The 17,581-nt window shown below is 52.2% G+C and overlaps 1 protein-coding gene across 3 annotated transcripts; it reads right to left on the bottom strand.

Annotated features, from left to right (window-relative positions):
* Positions 1 to 95: 95 nt before the first annotated feature.
* On the bottom strand, positions 96 to 16,669 carry bicra (BRD4 interacting chromatin remodeling complex associated protein). Of its 3 annotated transcripts, XM_066703755.1 has the most exons (15): positions 16,617 to 16,669; positions 14,052 to 14,097; positions 13,775 to 13,820; positions 13,173 to 13,238; positions 10,534 to 12,858; positions 10,061 to 10,243; positions 7,905 to 8,615; positions 7,507 to 7,699; positions 7,267 to 7,364; positions 7,021 to 7,149; positions 5,221 to 5,270; positions 4,926 to 5,074; positions 4,720 to 4,814; positions 4,501 to 4,603; positions 96 to 4,286 (listed from the first exon to the last, which is right to left on the bottom strand). In XM_066703755.1, exons 2-15 carry the CDS (start codon positions 14,090 to 14,092, stop codon positions 2,272 to 2,274), a joined length of 6,204 nt encoding a protein of 2,067 aa, XP_066559852.1. In that variant the 5' UTR covers positions 14,093 to 14,097; positions 16,617 to 16,669; the 3' UTR covers positions 96 to 2,271. The 3 variants fall into 3 exon arrangements, with proteins under 3 accessions (XP_066559852.1, XP_066559855.1, XP_066559854.1); XM_066703758.1 differs by lacking the exon at positions 10,061 to 10,243; XM_066703757.1 differs by lacking the exon at positions 13,173 to 13,238.
* Between the last annotated feature and the right edge of the window lie 912 nt (positions 16,670 to 17,581).

The following is a 17,581-nucleotide window of genomic DNA, read 5'->3' as shown; positions in this document are numbered from 1 at the left end:
ATATTCATAATAATGCAACTCTATTTCCAATGATTGTAAGAACAACACAAAACAGATTTTACTACTTCTAAAACTGCAATGCAATGAAATACACATTTTTTTTCTTAAAAGAAGCAAGGTTTAATTTACAGTTTTACTAAATGTACAGTTCTTTAAAAAAAAGAGGTTGTCATTATACACAATAAATACAGTACAAAATTAATCTGGAGTACTATATTTCAAATTCTCTTACATTTTTTTTCTCTTTTCATTTATTTATGTTTATTTATTTTGTATTTAAAGTCATTGCATGTGTTTCCACTGTGTATGTTGTGTTGGATTTAAATCGTCAGGAGAGTTTTAGTGGAGGTACAGGAAGAAGGGAGGGAGAGAGAGCGAGAGAGAGAGGGGCTTAGCTGTCACAGTTTGTTCTCATCTCTCACTGTGTCACTTCTGATAAGTTGTCCCTATGTAGGTATAGAGATGTACAGTTCAATAAGGTATACTGGACAAACAACAGGTATAAGGTGTACACAGCCCATATACACCTTGTGTAATGTACACACTGTATACACTAAGTAAACCAGGTGTACAGTGTATAGTACATATAGATGTATGTGTGTAAGACAGTACACCCATATACATCTGAACCCAGGCAAACTGCTGTGTGTGCGCGCGCTATTCAGGGTTGAGTGTGCAACATCTGTGTGTAGTTGTAGTGTGTGTGTCTATAAGTGCCTCTGCTCACATACTGCCTACACAACTGTAGAAAAAACATTACTACAGAGTCAGGAAGAGTGAGAAAGAAAGAGCGAACATAGGTGTAGGTAGCAATTTGTGGGAGAGAGAGAGAGACTAAATGAGAGAAGGTGTGGGGGGGATTTGTAAACTCTCAGTACCTCTGTCAGTCCTTCGGATCCCCTTCTCCAGCTGTCTGTCTTGACTGTCCTTAAAAGAGGGGACAGTTTCTACTGCTCTCCTGCCTCAGGCACATGGGCCCTGACTCTCTCCTGTCTGCCTCCTAGTGACTGAAACTGGGACAGTTTAAAATTTGAAACACTTTGTTTGTCTGTCTGTATTTTTAGAGAAAGAAAGACAGCACATGAATAAAGGCAAGGAAGAGGGAGAAGGAAAAGAGAGCATTTCACACACACACACAGACAGAAAGAGAGACAGACAGAAACACGGACACAGACAGAGACTCGGGTGTCAGTCAGACTGGCTGTGTGAGTTGCCCCTACCCCTTTGGTCCGACCCACCACAGACATGGCTCTCCTGGAAAAATAATGAAATCATGAACTTGTGTATAGCAGTGACTGCCTGCATTACTGGAGTGGACATTAAACCTTTACTACACACTGTACTATACTGCACTGCAGTATAAAGTATACTGTACTGAATCGCACTGTTCATTACTACCCTGTAATACAATTAAGTGCTGTATGTACAATACTGCAGTGACTGGCACTGCACTACGCTGTCTTCAACTGAACTGTACTGCAAGCTCCTGTGCTCACCCTGACTGTACTCTGTTACTGTGCTGTACTACACAGCACAGCATTGTTCTACACCATGCTGCATTGCACTGGACACTGCTCTCCTGCTCTGGGCCACTCGGGACGACAGAAGTAGGTACAGCTGTGTCTGAAATTCATTTGCTTAAATTTGCATAGTTTGAAACAACCAAAAACAAACGTACAAAACAAAAGAACTATTGAAGTAAACTTGGGGCGATGTCTGGCAGCGAGGCGGCGACCAGGCCGGGATTCCAGGGGTTCTGTGGGAATGACCCGGAGCTCTGGAGAGCATGACCGGAGCTGGGAACAGTACACCTCCCTCTCCTGCCCACCTCCTCCTCTCACCATTCACAGTCGTCCACACGCATATACAAACACAAAAATAGCTGTTACACGCACTGTCACTCTCTCACCCACATTAACTCTCACTCACACACACATTAACGTCCTCTCACAAACACTGTCACACAATCTCAGACTCTCTGTCCAGCGAGATAAGGAGGAAGGGATTGAGACAGTGGGACATTTATAATCCACATGCTGCCCTGATCCCCACAGCCAGTCACTGTCTGTCACCACGAGTCTCTGCAGGGTATCCTTTAAATTCTTCATCTTTACCATCTTTTTTGTTTGTCCTTTAGTGACACAAGGTGAGAGAGAGAGAGCGACAGAGAGAGAGAGAGAGAGAGAGAGAGAGAGAACAGACCCTCTCTCCTTTTGTTCCTCCCTGCCTGTACATTCCCTTCTCCAGACTGGGGAGGAGTAGGGGGGGATGTTATCTGCTGTATGTCCTGGACACCAAATTTCCGTTCTGTCCCCGAGAGGCTGTGAAATCCCCTCCCCCTCCTACTCCACCCCCCCCGCCGACACCACCACCGCCGCCGCCTATGTGTGGGCGCTGGGAGAGCAGGGGGGAGGAGGAGGAGGAGGAAGAGGAGGAGGAGGGAGGTCTGTAGGAAGAGGAGGAGGCGGGGTGATGAGGAGGAGGGAGAGGCGGCGGGGCAGAGGAGGGGTGGGCGTGGGGGTGAGCTCCTCTGGACACTTGGCTCCTGCCCACCCCGGGCACGGTTCCTTGCTGCAAGTTCAGAATGCTGTCTATGGCGCTCTGCAGGTGCTCGGTCAGGGAGTCGTCGTGGGGGGGGCTGCCGCTAGAAAAGCTGGCATTGTCCATTTCGGGGGAGTCCGACTTGCGCCTTTTGGCGGGGAGGGAGGAGTCCCAGGGGAGGGGGCTGTGGCTGGCAGGCGGTGGAGCATGGTGAGGCAGGGGAGGAGGCGTGAGTGGAGGCGGGGTGAGTGCAGAGGGCAGGGAGGCCAGAGCCGGTCCCCTCTCCCTCTCTTGGTCTCTGTCTCGCTGCCTCTCTCCATGCTTGTGCCGCTCCCTCTCTCGGTCGTCGCGGGGAGGGCGCTGCAGCTGCTGTCTGTGCCGACTCTTCACCACCCCCCTGTAGAACGCCTCCTCTACCTCCTCCAGCTCCTGTATTAGCACCCCTCCCCCCCCAGGACCCCGGGCGTTATTACTCATCCCCCCTCTTCGTCCACCTCCTATTCCGCCTACTGCGTCTCCCAGCTCGGAGGGGTGGGAGTGGGGATGTGGGTTCGGAGAATGCGAGGCCCCCCGGCTGCCACCCCCTCGTTTCTCCAGTTTCACGCTGGCGATCACAGTCCTGCCGGGGGGAGGTGAGCAGCTGCCTGGCCTGGGAGGGGAGAAGGAAGAGGAAGAGGAGGAGAAGTTGGGGGAGATGGAAAAAGAGGAGGAGGTATGGATGGAGGCGGTGGAGGAAGGAGGAGGGGCCAAGTGCGCAGGATTCACCGCACCACCGCCCCCCACCACGCCCGGCCTGGTGGGGGGGCTCACGTTCTCCCTGTAAGTCTTGCGTAGAGGGAGGCGGCAGGAAGTTGTCTGTGAAGAGGAGGAAGGGGGAGGGATGGAGGCGGGATGCTGCGGCCGTCTGGGTCCCCCGACCCCGGACTCTTGGTGATCCAGGGTCCCGTTCATTTGGGCCGCAGAGGACGAGGAGGATGACGAAAACGAAGAGGACGAGGACGACGAAGGGGGAGGAGCCGCTGTGGACGATGACACGACGGATGCTGTGGTGGTGGAGGCAGCTGCTGGGTGATGGTGGGGGTGGAGGTGTAGGCGGGAGGAGCCTGCTACTGTGGTTGCCACGCCAGCTGTGGCTGAGGAGGAGGAGCTGCAGGAGGACGGGGGTGGAGTTCTAATGACGGTGGTGGTGGCGGCTGTGGGAACAGCGAGCCTGGATTGCTGTGCTTGTGTTTGTTGTTGTGGTGGTGGTGGTTGCTGTGTGTGGACAGGGTCCAGCGCAGTATTGTGTACCACCTTGCTAAGCCCCGCCTCCTGCTTGATCTTCAGCTTCAGTCCGATTCGCCGCCGCGCCTCATACGTCTTGATTGGGGGCTTGCTGCGCTGGGGGAGAGCGTCTTCGTCATTGTCCGTAGCACCAGCGTGGCTGTTGGTGCCCGCAGCGACCTGGGCTGGGCGGCAGGAGGATGAAGAGGAGATGGGCGGGGCTAGGGATGACGGCTGACCTCCGGATGACCCCAACGACGGAGGAGGGGGCCCGGAGCCCATTGCCCAGGAGACGGAGGCCCCGCCCCCCCCCTGCTTAATGACCAGCTTGGTGGGGGTATAGAGAGGAGGCCCCTGAGTGGCCCCTGGCACCCCCTGCTCCCCGGTCACGGCTGGGCGCGCACCACTGACTTCCGTAGGCAGGGGGTGCTGTGTGGATGATATCACATTCTGCAGAGATCGGGAATTAGCCACGTACTCATCTGAGAGAGGGGGAGAGAGGGGACAGGGGGGTGAGCTGGTTTTATATCCCTTCAGTGTGTAGTGTACTGTAAACAATGTCAGTACATTATGTAAAGCTTTTGGTATATAGTGAGTAGTGTACGGTGTGAAGTGTTTAGTGTGCGGAGGCTACAGTGCAGTGTATGGTTTACAGTGTGCAGACTACAGTGTGCAGTGTGCAGTGTATATACAGACCTGGTCTCTCCTTGGCCAGTATCCTATCTTGGCTCAGGGCCGTCTTCTCCTCCTGGATAAACATCCTGTCAATCATTACCATCTCCGCAGAGGGGCCCAGACGCTGCAGAGAGGGAGAGAGGGAGAGACTGAGTGTGGCAGACAGACAGAGTTTCAGAGTCATGACAGACACAGAGCAACCGAGACAGACAGAGACAGACCGACAGACACTCTCCTTACTTTGGATTCCTCAAACAGCAGCAGGCGGTACTTGTTCAGCATGGCCTGTGTCCTCTTGAGCAGCTGACTGGACACACTCTGGAATTCCTCATCCACTGGGGACACAGGGGAGGGGTTAGATTTAGGCAACAGGTATTGTGTGGATACAGCACTTAGGTGCAGTTTCCGGCAGGACAGTTTTTCGAAGGCGTAGTATTTCAGGGTACCTCTCTGGTAGTCGTGGCTGGAGGAGGCGGTGCCCTGGTACAGGTGGTAGGGCAGCAGGCGGGTCAGCGTGTCTTGGAAGGAGCGGAATGGAGACTGGTAGTCAGGGTGTAGCACTGAGCCCTGCTGCTTCCTCAATTGCTCTAGCATCCTGAGAGAGAGGGAGGGAGGGAGGGAGTGAGTGAGTGAGGGGCAGGAGGAAGAGGAAGTGAGAGGAGAAGATGAGAATCAGAGAGGTGAGGAATAAGTTGATCACAGCACACAACTACACACAATTGCACACACTCAGACCCTCACCTGGCCTCCTTGCTGGGCTGCATGCTGAAGGGTCTCTTCAGAGAGGCCGGCTGTCAGGGCAGAAACACAGAGGTGTCAGACAACAACCAGAGGAGCACAACAACACACCGACAACAAGCTACAAAACTACCTGCACGGCCACAGGACAATCATACCCCGTTTCCACTAGCCACGTTTAGCTGCACCTCAGACTGGCCGTGCCATGCCGGGGGTTTCCACTAGGGCTCAGCTGCACCTCCGCCTGTGCCCGAACTAGTTTCAGGAGCACAGTTTCATATATCGTATCGGCTGAGTCCCAAACTGGTCCGGGTCAGTACTGTGACGTCCGCATTCTGACATTGTAACTGCAGTAATGGCGGACGCTCTCGATGCGGTAGAAACTTTTCCAAAGAAGGACTGTGTGTGTTTACCTTGGGAAAGCAATTAATCTGGAGCAGTTATTAATGCACGGTGGAAAAGTGCCACACAGGGTTAATTGCTTGGCACAGAAAGACATTTAAGAGTGTTTGAAAAGATCGCGAAATCTGTCGGAGAAAGGACTGCATCAGACTGCAATACAATGTGCCGTGTCGAAATACGTTGCTTTTTTTGTTATAAATACACGCAAACATGAAATATTCGTCCTGGATTTAAATTAAATGTCCCGATGTCTTGTAAATTCTCTCTAAATTATTTAAATGGCACGGTTTTTAGCTTCCCCCTGTTTACACTTAAAACTATTAACTATTAACTATTAACGGAGGCAAATTTTTATGTGATCAATCACATGAAGAATCGTATATATTTTAATTATTTGTAATCCCTCATTATCGCTATAACTATATGTTAATGGTAATCCAAATATAGACGCTTTACCGACTGCAGAAATACAAACCCTACAACCTTACAAAACTTAGCAATTAATACAACTGATCCATTCATTACGGTGTCAAAGGTATTTTTTAAAGGAATCCCATTCTCATTAAAAGCTGATGCCCCGCGATGTTATTGATGTGTGACTCTAATTTTGTGACATTGATAAAGCTGCAGCACGCTGTATTTAATAATGCAACGCAGTTCATTCTCCCACAAACAAATAATAAGGGAGAATATCTAGGATACTTAAATTAAGCTATATTGTCAATGTTAATCGGATCATGATACAGGGAGAAGTAACACGGTTATTTACGTGCTGGTAAACAAAATAGATGAAATTTTAAGTGATGTAATTTGTTTTATATATTGTTTCAATGTGTCCCAGTTTGTATTTTTGAATATCTTGTATAACTTGTACTATAAGACTGTGTTAGATATCATAAAAACATTTCAGCTCAAAGTTTATTGCACTTTTATGTTAGCGGTATTTCAGCCTCCAGTTTAAAACACTAAATCCCAGAGTGCCAAGTGTCCCAGATGCATTTTGACCTTTCTTGTCTCACAGTCACTTCCTAGGGCAGCTGTACCTCACGACAATGAGTGGAAACGCTGCCGGGTATAGTTTAGGTGCACAGTTACGGCACGGCCACGCTGAGGTGCAGCTGAACTTGGCCAGTGCAAACAGGGTATCACACAACTACGGGACCAACGTCAGCCATTTACTACTCAAATACAGTTACACAAAATGTCCAGACCATGCTGCTTTACAACAAACCACTAAGTGCAGTCTCACACATCTACAACCTGTCAAATCCACAACTACAACAGCAATCCTGCCACATAACTATGGGTGTCACAATTGTGTTGTTACAACACTTTTATAAGACAAGAACAACTACTGTTAATGCTACACAACCACAGTAACACAAGCTTGCCCCTGCTCACCTGCGTCTGTGTGGGGACAGGGGGCTGGGGTGTCACAATTTGTGGGAGCCCGCCACCCAGCACCTGGATCTGTAACCCCACCTTTCCCAGGGACAGCATCCCCCCTGCACTGATCACACCCTGCTTAGACTGCACAGAGAGAGACAGACACAAACATTAACCTATGTGACCATGCGACTATGCATTTGTGTGAGCCAATCAGCATAACACTCTCAGTTGGTGTATCAATTAGTAAGTTTATCACACCTGTACAGTTTGTGTGAGGGGGGCCGGTTGGGGGATCTGTTTGACCGTGGCCCCCAATGACACTGGAGTCCCTGACAGTACCTTCATCTCACTGGGCACTGCAGAGAGAGAGACAGACAGAGAGAGAGAGGGGAAGAGGCAGAGATTACAATACTTTTCACTTTGTAATATTGGGTGTTGTAACAATGGCTGGGTGTGTCTTTGCTCAGAGTCTTATTCAATTGGGGGTGGGTGTCTGACCTGTGGGCGGAGTTTTGACCAGGACTGAAGTCTGCTGGAGCAGGGAAGCCAGCTGGGCAGGAGCTACAGCAGTCGCTGATGATGTCACAGGCTGAGCAGGGGACGGATCCTGCTGGGGGCTGAACTGATTGGACAAGGAGAGCGGCTGGGGAGGACCCTGTTGCTTGGCTTGCAGGATAATACTGTTCTGTATCTGTCAGGGAGGGAGAGGAAGCAGGAATGAGAGAAAGTGGCACACAGACACACACACACGCACGCACATGCACAGAAGCACCCACCTAGCCTACACACACACACACACACTGACCCTCCCTCCCTTTCTGACACATACAGACAGATGCACACAAACGCAAACCTTCCCTCCACCCATCCACACACACACTCATCATGTGACGTACCTTGTGCAGTTTGTCCAGTAGCTCTCTTTGCTGAGGGGAGGGCTGGGGGATGGCCGACAGGGTCTGCAGCTGAGCACCCACTCGCTGCAGGGTCTGCTGCTGCTCCGTGGACAGGGTGGGGAGGGCCGTAGGGGGGGGCGCCACAAACTGGTACTGCATGGGTGGAGGAGGGGGCTTGGGGGAGGAGGCAGAGGTGGCGGAGGGAGAGGGGGAGGGTGAGGAGGAGGAGGCTGGGGTGGGGGTGGAGGAGAGGGGTGGCTGGGGGGGGTTGTGCTGGAAGGGAGGGGGCTGGGAGGGGGGTCGAGCCTGGGCCTGGATTTGGAGGGAAGGGGGCGGCTGGAGCTGCTGTTGCTGCTGGATCTGCTGTTGCTGCTGGATCTGCTGCTGCTGCTGCTGGAGCTGCTGCAGTTGCTGTGGCTGCTGGGGGGTGTGCTGGGGGGAGCCCCCGATTTGGTTGTGGATGATGAAGAGGGAGGGCATCGAGGAAGGGGTGCAGGAGCGCGATGGGGGGCGGGACAGGGGCTGTGGCTGGGAAGGAGGCCGTGACTGGGAGAGCTGCTGCTGCTGCTGGGGGTGCTGGGGGGACTGGATCTGTTGTGGGCCCAGGAGGAGCGGGGAGGGCTGCGGGCTGTCGGAGAGGGGATGGCCCAGGGGGTGCTGTGGGGATGCACCCAAAATCTTTGCCTGCTGCTGGTGTCCTGCTGAGGGGATCTGAGGAGGGAGAGAAGGAAAGAAATACAAAATGCACTAACTGTGGCACTTACTCATCCACCCCTGCAGGGGGTGCTGCTGTGCAGAAACTAACATTGTCAGAGCTGCATTCTGCCATCCCCACAGCTCTCAAACACACTGTAAGACATACCCACGCATGTACCCTCTCAGACAGACACACGCAAAGCAGAAAAAAAAACAAGCCCACCACCCCCACAAGCAAGAGCACAGTGTTACTGCTGTGTTGGAGCCTGCTCCACTTTGTGCTTGGCATTGTGTTACCAGGTCACATTTCAACATTGGAGTACAGTATCTTTCCACCATACACCTAAGGCTGTTCCTCTGTATGGTAAGAGATTATACATTCTCCTGGGAAGGGGTGGGAGGGGGGTTAGCGGGCAAGAGTGGTGCCAGGGGACCTTGGGTGGGATATTCTTAGTGGGGGAGTGGACAGTGGGGGGGTAATTTAGGGATGGAGGGACCAAAACCAGCAACTGCAAGGAGAGAGAAAAAGAGTGTGGGTAATATAGAAAGAGGGATAGATGGAAAAGCTGGGTTACAGAAGGAGGGAAAAGGAAGGGGGGGGTGCTGGGGTTGAGGCAGAGACACGTATAGAGAGCGGGCAGTATTTAAGAGACAGAGGAGGAGATGGAGGAAGTGAGAAGAACAAAACAGATGTAGGGGGAGAGAAAGAAGATGAAAGTGATAGAGGGAGGGAGAGAGGAATGGAGGGTGGGGTATATTGTGTATAATGCGTAGATTCTGTATTGATGAACATCGTGGCACAGCAGCTACAATAATTTCTCTATATCTCTCTCTTTCTAGGACTCCAAAGCCACGCTTCCTCCTGGAGGGAAAGGTCCTTGTCAGAGCCTGTTACATTTTGTGGCTGGTGTCATGTACTCATCATTATTATCATCTTCATGGCAAGGAAGTTCCACCTTGCTCTCCAGATTTCCTTATATATAAATATACATACACAAAAAGACTATAGATCTCTTTTGGATTTTAACACCGAGACTCCAGCAGCCATAATATGAAAACCACAATGTTTCACTCACACACACACCGCAGTATGGACAGAAGATGTGAGTTACAGCTGGGTGCATCGGTGCGCACACACACATGAAAGATGCACTGACAGGCAGGCAGATGCAGAGAGAGTAGGATGTGGCAAAGAAAAGGAGAGAGGGATGAAGAGTGGAATAGGGAGTGTATAGCACTACTATTTATTACAGGGAGGGAAGGAAAGAGTGGTGTACAGCACGGTCAGGAAGAGGAACAGGAACTATTGATAGACAACTTCTGCCAGAAGTGTGTGTGTGTGTGTGTGTGTGTGTGGGGGGGGGGGGGTTGAGAGAGAAAGAGAGCACTGCTAGGAGCAGCATTGTTAGCAGCAGTTGCAGTAGCAGGTGGGAGGGGCTTAAGGGAGGGGGCATGTCTACCTGGTACACCACTGATGCATTGTGGGTGGGGCCGAGGGAGGGAGTGGAGCTCTGTCCTGTCCTGGCCTCCGCTGATAGGCTGTCACGGCCCGTGGGGGCAGGACCAGCAGAACTGCTGACGATGACAGATGCAGGGACACACCCAGAAGGGGGCAGGGCATTCTCTGATTGGTGCTGCTGTTCCTGATGGGGAGGGTGGGGTTTAGTCCAATAAGGGAGTAGAAGTTGGGGGGGCGGGGTAAAATAGTTACAGAACAGATCAGGTTTTTTAAATGACTGAGATCCCTGTGCAAAAAATGGTAGTCATGATTTACAATTTAAATCTCATTCACATGCACATAGACTCATACATAGACACAAGACACACCCACAGTCTTGCACTGCCCAGACCTCTCAGCAAAAGCTGGGGAGGATTTCCAACAGGCCGAGACAGACACAACAACAGAAATAAACAGAGAGAGAAAGAGACTGACCTGCTGTAGGAACATCTGCAGAGACTCAGGGGTGAGCAGCATGCCGTGGGGCTGGGAGGAGAGCACCAGCTTCCCTGGGCTGTGGTGGGGGGCCACATGGGAGGGCAGTGCAGAGATAGAGGAGGAGGACAGGACAGAGGAGACAGTGGTGGCGGAAGAGGAGGAGGAAGGAGCCAGGAGGGTGACTGGAGAAGGGGAGGAGGAGGAGAGGGACACGGCGATGGAGACGGAGGGGGCAGTCTGGACTGTGAGGATGGAAGGAGGAGGAGGAAGTGGTGGGGGCGGAGCAGGAGGGGCGGGAGGGACGTGGGAGGTGGGGTCTGCGCTGCTGCCCCCCAGGACAGCTATAGAGTCCACCTGCTGGCAGTGAGCAACTACTGCACCCCCCACACTGTTGCTGCCACTATTGTTACTGGGCAGGCCTCCAGTCTGCTGTGGAGGGGCCTGAAGACTAATGGAAGTCCCCAGCCCTTCAACCTGGCTCAGCATGGTGAGAGAGTTGGGGATCATGCCCTGGATGACAGTCTGGGCATGGGTATGGCCGTGGGCGGGGCCATGGGCATGGTGGGTCTGCGTCGACTGCGCCTGCGCCAGGGAGACGGGCATCTGGAACAGGGTGTGGTGCCCAACCTGGTGCCCAGCCTGGTGCAGCTGGATAGGGCCGGACAGGATGTGGGCAGTGCCTGAGGAACCCTGGGAGGCGAGCACCTGGCCCAAGTTGAGGTTGTGGTTGGCGGTGAGTATTTGGTTGGCAATTAGCTGGCCGCCTGGACCCTGGCTGGTGATGATGTGGCCACCAGGGTGCTGGGTCAGGATCTGCCCCCCAGTCTGCAAGTGGGGCAGCTGGCCAGGCAGCAGGAACTGGTGGTTCTGCCCCCCCAGCATGGCCTGCGAGGCAGGGATCACAATGCTGCCCCCCTGGTTCAACAGGTGCACACTCAGTGGCTTTCCCGTGGCCCCCCCCGCTGTCCCGGCCCCAGCCCCACTGTGGTGCCCCACTTGCTGCTTCAGGAAGGGGGAGAAGTGTGCCGCCACACCCCCTGCCCCTGGTTTGCCCGTCATGAAGGCCAGACTCTGAGCTGACGACACTGGCACCTGCCCCGCCAGCGCTGCCTTCTGCTCCACCCCCTGCAGGACATGCTGCTGCTGGAGTTGCTGGGACTGCAGCTGTTGTTGCTGCTGCTGTTGCTGTTGCTGCGGTGTGGTGCTGTACTGGGGCTTGGGGGAGATCTGATATAGCTTCTGCTGGATGACCCCCCCCATGCCCATGCCCACTCCAATCCCCAGCCCCACCCCCCCTCCCTGCGCTGGCTTGGGTTGTATGGGGGTGGGAGTGCGCTGGATGATGACGTTCTGCATGATGTGTCCCTGCTGGGGGGCCGCAATGCCAGCACTGAGGGCAGAGGCCCCAAACCCTACCAACCCCCCCGAACTGGTGCCCCCCACATTCCCACTGCTACTCGTGCTACTGCTGCTACTACTGCTGCCCCCATTCAGCGCAGGAGACCCCAGAGTCTTGCCCTGTATCAACAGCCCAGCTGTCCCCGGGCCACCCGGCCCTCCCTGCCCGCCACCGCTTCCTGTGTCTGGGGCAGCCTGGTGCAACTGATACCCCCCGACAGCCTTGGCAAGGATGGGCTGACCAGAGGGGTTGATAGTCATGACGGTAGCAGGCTGGCTAACTACCTGGATCTGCCCGATGGCACCCAGGTGCCCCCCCTGGGCCCCATTGGACAGCGCCTGGAGCCCAGAGAGAGGCTGCAGAGTGACATTGCCAAGACCGACCTGCTGCATGAAGGGCTGAACACTGATGGTTTTGTTGAGCTGCAGGCCGGGGTGAGTCAGAACTGGCCCGATCAGGTCCTGGGCAGAGGTGGCAGTACCCTGGGTGGGTGTCTGTTGCTGCTGTTGTGCAGGGTTGATAGGCGGGGCTGTGGAGCTGCCAGGGTAGATCTGACCTCCTACCCCTACCCCTGTCACCAGTGTGGGGTCGGGCAAGGTTTGTACCACCTGTGTGAGCGTTGGAAGGCCAAAGGCACCCAGGTCCAGCTCCTCAGACTCCTGCAGGCTCTGCTCGGTGATGTTAGCCTCAGCCAGGCTCTGCTGCAATATATCGCACGGCTGCTCGTGATTGGATGTCGCCATGGTGCCATTACTGCCATTGGCCCCTGTTCCGCCTCCTGCCCCGCCCCCTCCAGCTCCACTTGGCGACCCACCCAGGATGTCATCATCTTCCAGGAAGTCCAGGTCCACACTGCCGCTGGCCACCCCGGGCGGCTCGCTGACTGACAGCTGAGTGGTTGCCTGGGGCTCAGGGACATGGCCCTGAGAGAGATAGGGAGGGAGAGGGCAGAGATGGGGAAGGAAAGGGAAAGGGAGGGGAAGAGGGTGAGAAGGAGGGACAAAACAGGAAGGGAGGGAAAGGGACAAAGTTAATCCAGAAATTGCCTGGACGCTGCAGTACATTAACACTGCTCTGAGACAATGACACTTACTGAAAGAGAGAGAGAGAGAGAGAGGAGGGGTGAGTGGGAAGGCATGGGAGGAAGAGGAGGATGACAGATGATGGAGGGGATGTGATCAATTAAAATCTTGAAAGGAGAGGAGCTAGCGTTCACACTTATAGCGTTCACACTCACCCCAGAGCTGGAGAAGAAGGAGCTGGAGGGGTCAGCGGAGCCATCCAACAGGTCATCACTGTCCAGCTACAGACAGACAGACATACATACACCCATGCATGCACACACACACACGGGACAGATAGACGGAGGGACAGGCAAAGAGAGATCCAGGGAGTGATAGAAACAGACAGATAGATAAGGAGAAGAGACATGCACACAAAGACAGACCGACAGCAGAACAGACAGACAGAGACACACACAGGGACAGAGAGAGAGGGCGAAGAAAACACACGCAAGAAAGTATAAGAAGAGTACGGAGATGGGGGGGTATTAGCACAGACAGACAGAGAAAAGAAAGACAGCAAATACTAAATTAGTGCTTTGTGATTGATTCAAGATCAAGAACAAATCAAAACAAAAATATTAATCAGGAATCACAAGATACTGAGTAATCCCCACAGAACCAAAGGGAGGGAGGGAGAGGGAGAGATGAGGGAGGGAGAGAGAGAGAGAGGGAGTGGACCAGTGAGTGGGAGAGAGAATAGATGAGTAAAAGAAGAGAAAAGACTATCTGTTTGTCTGTGTCTCTGTCTGTCTTCTCCCCCCTTCCCTCTACTCACATGTGTTTCTGATCCGTGTAGAAAATCATTGAGTGCCTCTGGGTCGCTGTGGAAGTGAGAGATAGACTGAGTGAGTGAGGGATGATTATTCGGGGTAACAACAAATAAACTTTTTATAATGAGGGTCTAACAGTAATCCTTGACTAAACGGGCCTGTTTCAGGGGACATGGGTCAGCTGTGTCTTTAATAACTGTGTTCACCTGGGTAGGTCCCTGCTGGATGACATTTGCTTAGGACATCTGTGGGAAAGAGGTGAAGAGAATGCAAGAAACTCACCAAATTACATCTAGCAAGCACCTGCCATCTTCATCATCCATGTCAACTGTAAACAACATCAGAAGAGCACAGGTCAGGAAGGAGGTATGGCAGGTAGAGCACATATGTGGCAGGTACAGCACAGGTCACAATTCAGGCAGAACATCAGGTAAAGGGCCCAACAAACTCCCTTCTGCTTCAGCACTGCAGGTGAAGCTCAGTTTAGCCTGACACCCCCAGTGGAACGAGGGAGATGATGGTCTAGAGCAGGGGTTGCTAACCTTGGTTCTGGAGAGCCGCAGGGTCTACAGGCTTTTGTTCTATCCAGATCGTTAACTGCTTAAATGAACCAATTGTGGGTCTTAATTATGCAAAATGTCCCTGTGTTCAGGGTATCCATTCATTGGTAATTTAGAGAGACCTGGAAATCCTGCAGGATTGCGGCTCTCCAGGACCAGGGTTAGCCACCCCTGGTCTTGAGACTGACACCATCCCATCAGATCTGCACTGAACTACAGCAGGGTCTCCAGCCCTGGTCCTGAAGAGCTACAGTACAGTACAGCAGGGGTCTCTGGCTCCTGGTTCTGGAGAGACGCAGGACAGTACAGTAGAGTCTCCAGCCTTGGTCCTGGACAGCTACAGTCTTACATGTTTTCTAAGTGGCTAAAGATCATGTCAGTCTAACTAAGCCAATAATTGCTTCCCTTAAGTAACTGAGATGCTGGTCTCCAGCTTGGGTCCTGTACTGATTGTCTTTGAAGCTCCTGCTTCTATTGCCCATTATGTAATTAAGTCATTATTCAATGAACTGTCCAGCAGCATAATGTACAGCTTTATTATAGGGAGAAGGATGGAGAGAAAGAGAGAAATCAAAAATAAAATAATTAAAACCAAAAATGAATTATAATAAACAACAGCTGTGAAGCATTCAGCCTCACAAAAAACAAAATCAACCAATTAACCAATTAACCAGTGTGTGACAGGCACCTCTAAGGAGTGCCTCGGTTAACACACACAAGCTCTCAGCAAATCGCAGACTCCGAAATAATGACACCCTGCAGGGGAAAGTGCGTGCAGATCTCGTCTCTGTGAGTCTCTCGCTCCGCACATCTCTGTGTGTGAAATCCACCCAAACCTTTGATAAACACTTGCAGTTCCTGGGCTTCATTGCTCAATATTACATCTCTTGCAGTGTTTATTCCAGCAGCTTTTTACCCATTCAAGACTGACAAGAGAGCGAAGAATCCTACAGCGCCTCCAGCACCACAGACCAAGACCAGAACACTCAGCCCACACAACCAGCTGGACTGGACTGGACTGGACAATACGTGGAAAACCAAGAGCCCCTCACACACGCACAGCTGCTGTTCACCACAGTATATATACTGTGGGGGTGGCACCATAAGCAATGAATGAACACCAAGGGTGGCCCATAGTAAACACAGTAACACTGACAAAAAAGTAACACGCTACAGACTTCAGCGTACGTCTCCACAACTTCAACAACAACAAAGTTACCAAGATGAAAACACACACTCAGGGTACCACGACAATGCTCAATGTATACAGTGGCACAGGCAACCTCAGAGCCCACTGATACCACTACACTACCCTGTTTTTCTACACTTGTCTTTTAAATCCCAAAGAGATGTCCTATAGTAGGGGATCCACCTCCCCACCCACACACCCACAACAACAACAACAACAACAACAAACTTCCTGCCGTTGCCGCCTCCCAAGCTCCCCCAGACCGCAGCCCTTCGCCTGTGTCTGTTAGCTAATTGAATTCTGTTTAACTTAATTCTGAGCGGCCGAAGGAGGGAGAAAGAAAGAGAGGGGAAGAGTGAGTGTGTGTGTGTTTGGGTTGGGTTGGGAGACAGAGGGAGAGGAGGGGATTCAACAAAGGAGGGGGGGGGGATCAAAACAACAAGCAGCAGCGGCGGCAACAACAGCACTATACACAACCCGACATTTGTACTGGGGCAAACTCCTGTCTGGTCTCTTCCACCCTCCCTCCGGTTTCGCCTGCTCTCTCTGAACGCGGTGACATTTCCTCAGTGCGGGAACAGACACCCACACCGACAGGGAGGACACAGTGGCACGGACCTGTGCATGGATGTACATGTATATAAACCCGTATTACACACTTGGCAATACACAACACTGCAAACCAGCACTGAGCAGCCGGCCAGGCAACAGACGACAACGCTGAAGTTCGAGCCTCGCACACATGAGCACACCTTTCAAATAAACCTGCGAACTTGTTTGTTATTCTCATTTTGTACTCTGGATCTGGCTCCTCCAATGCAAACTGCGTCCAAATACTGAGTTAATGTTGGAATACTCTGGGACCGGGGCTGGAGAAGAGAGAGAGAGAGAGCGAGAGAGAGAGAGAGAAGGGGGGGTGGGGGTTATGTTTGGGAATTTCGCAGTTAATTCTCCCCCCCGGTTCCGCCTTGCGGGGCCCTTGGTATTTTGCGGACAGTGAGGTGCGGGGTTTGCGGTACGCGGGCGGCGTGGCGATGTTGCGGCTGTATTCGAGTTATAGAGATTTATAGAGAAATCGCTACATTGTAACAAACTCACCCGAGACGGTAGAGGTGCAGGCAGCGCGGGGTCTCCGGCACAGCCCCGCACGGGCTCGCATACAGGACCCGGCAGAGCAACACTCAGGCAGAGCAGGGAGGGTCGCTGCGTTCGCCTGAAAAAAATACACTCAGACTCATACTCGATATGTTTTGCCACACAAGTGCATCACATTGCGCATGGTTTAGAGTGTATGTGTTTATTCATTCCAATGCATATAAATGCCTTCATATCTAAATCTGATTTTTTTAATGAGCCCAGGCAATTAATGCAATTTTTTGGGGGGGGAATAATAATACCGTATTTATATAGTGACTTTCATGTAAGAAATCCTGTCTGATTCAGTGAGCAGGAGCACTTGTTTTCCCCAGATGTGTTCACACTCACGCAGTGTTACAGTAAGGCAGACTCACATGTTCAGCTCTCAATGTCAGTGCACTCTTGATTTGTGTGTCAATACTAATATCTGTCAGTGTAACGGGGTGTCGGTCGGCCAGTGTATCACGCTAATGTCAAATACTGGCGCTTCTTTGCAACGTTAAGAAATCAGGCATATCGAAGGCTGGTCCTGATAGGGGCCCTCACGCTGCCTATGACAAAACTGGTTGTTCGGAATGAGAAGGCGCCACCGCTGATTGGCCGACGCTCAAAAACATCACAAAGAAAGGGGCGGCGCCGGCCAGGGGGCTTCGCGCTCGTCGATTGGCGGCGCGCAGGATGATTGGCACAGGGGGCCTAGCGTTAATGAGGGGGCGTGGCCCCGGCGGTTGTTTATAGTCCCTGATTGGCCGGATTTGAATTAGAGCTTAGAATTAGTGTTTACGATTTGGGTGGGGCTAGAGACGAGTTTATTTTGGGGACAGTGATATAGAAGAAAATATTCGGTACCGACAGACAGAGACAGTAAGGGTGGGAGAGACACAGTAACGCCGGCAGGAAAAGGCGATTTTTATATATTTTATTGT

Source organism: Amia ocellicauda, chromosome 5 (genome assembly GCF_036373705.1).
Source record: "Amia ocellicauda isolate fAmiCal2 chromosome 5, fAmiCal2.hap1, whole genome shotgun sequence".
In the NCBI taxonomy this organism is placed as follows: domain Eukaryota; kingdom Metazoa; phylum Chordata; class Actinopteri; order Amiiformes; family Amiidae; genus Amia; species Amia ocellicauda.
The sequence above is the reverse complement of the archived record's forward strand: the minus strand, read 5'-3'. Positions and strand labels throughout refer to the sequence as shown.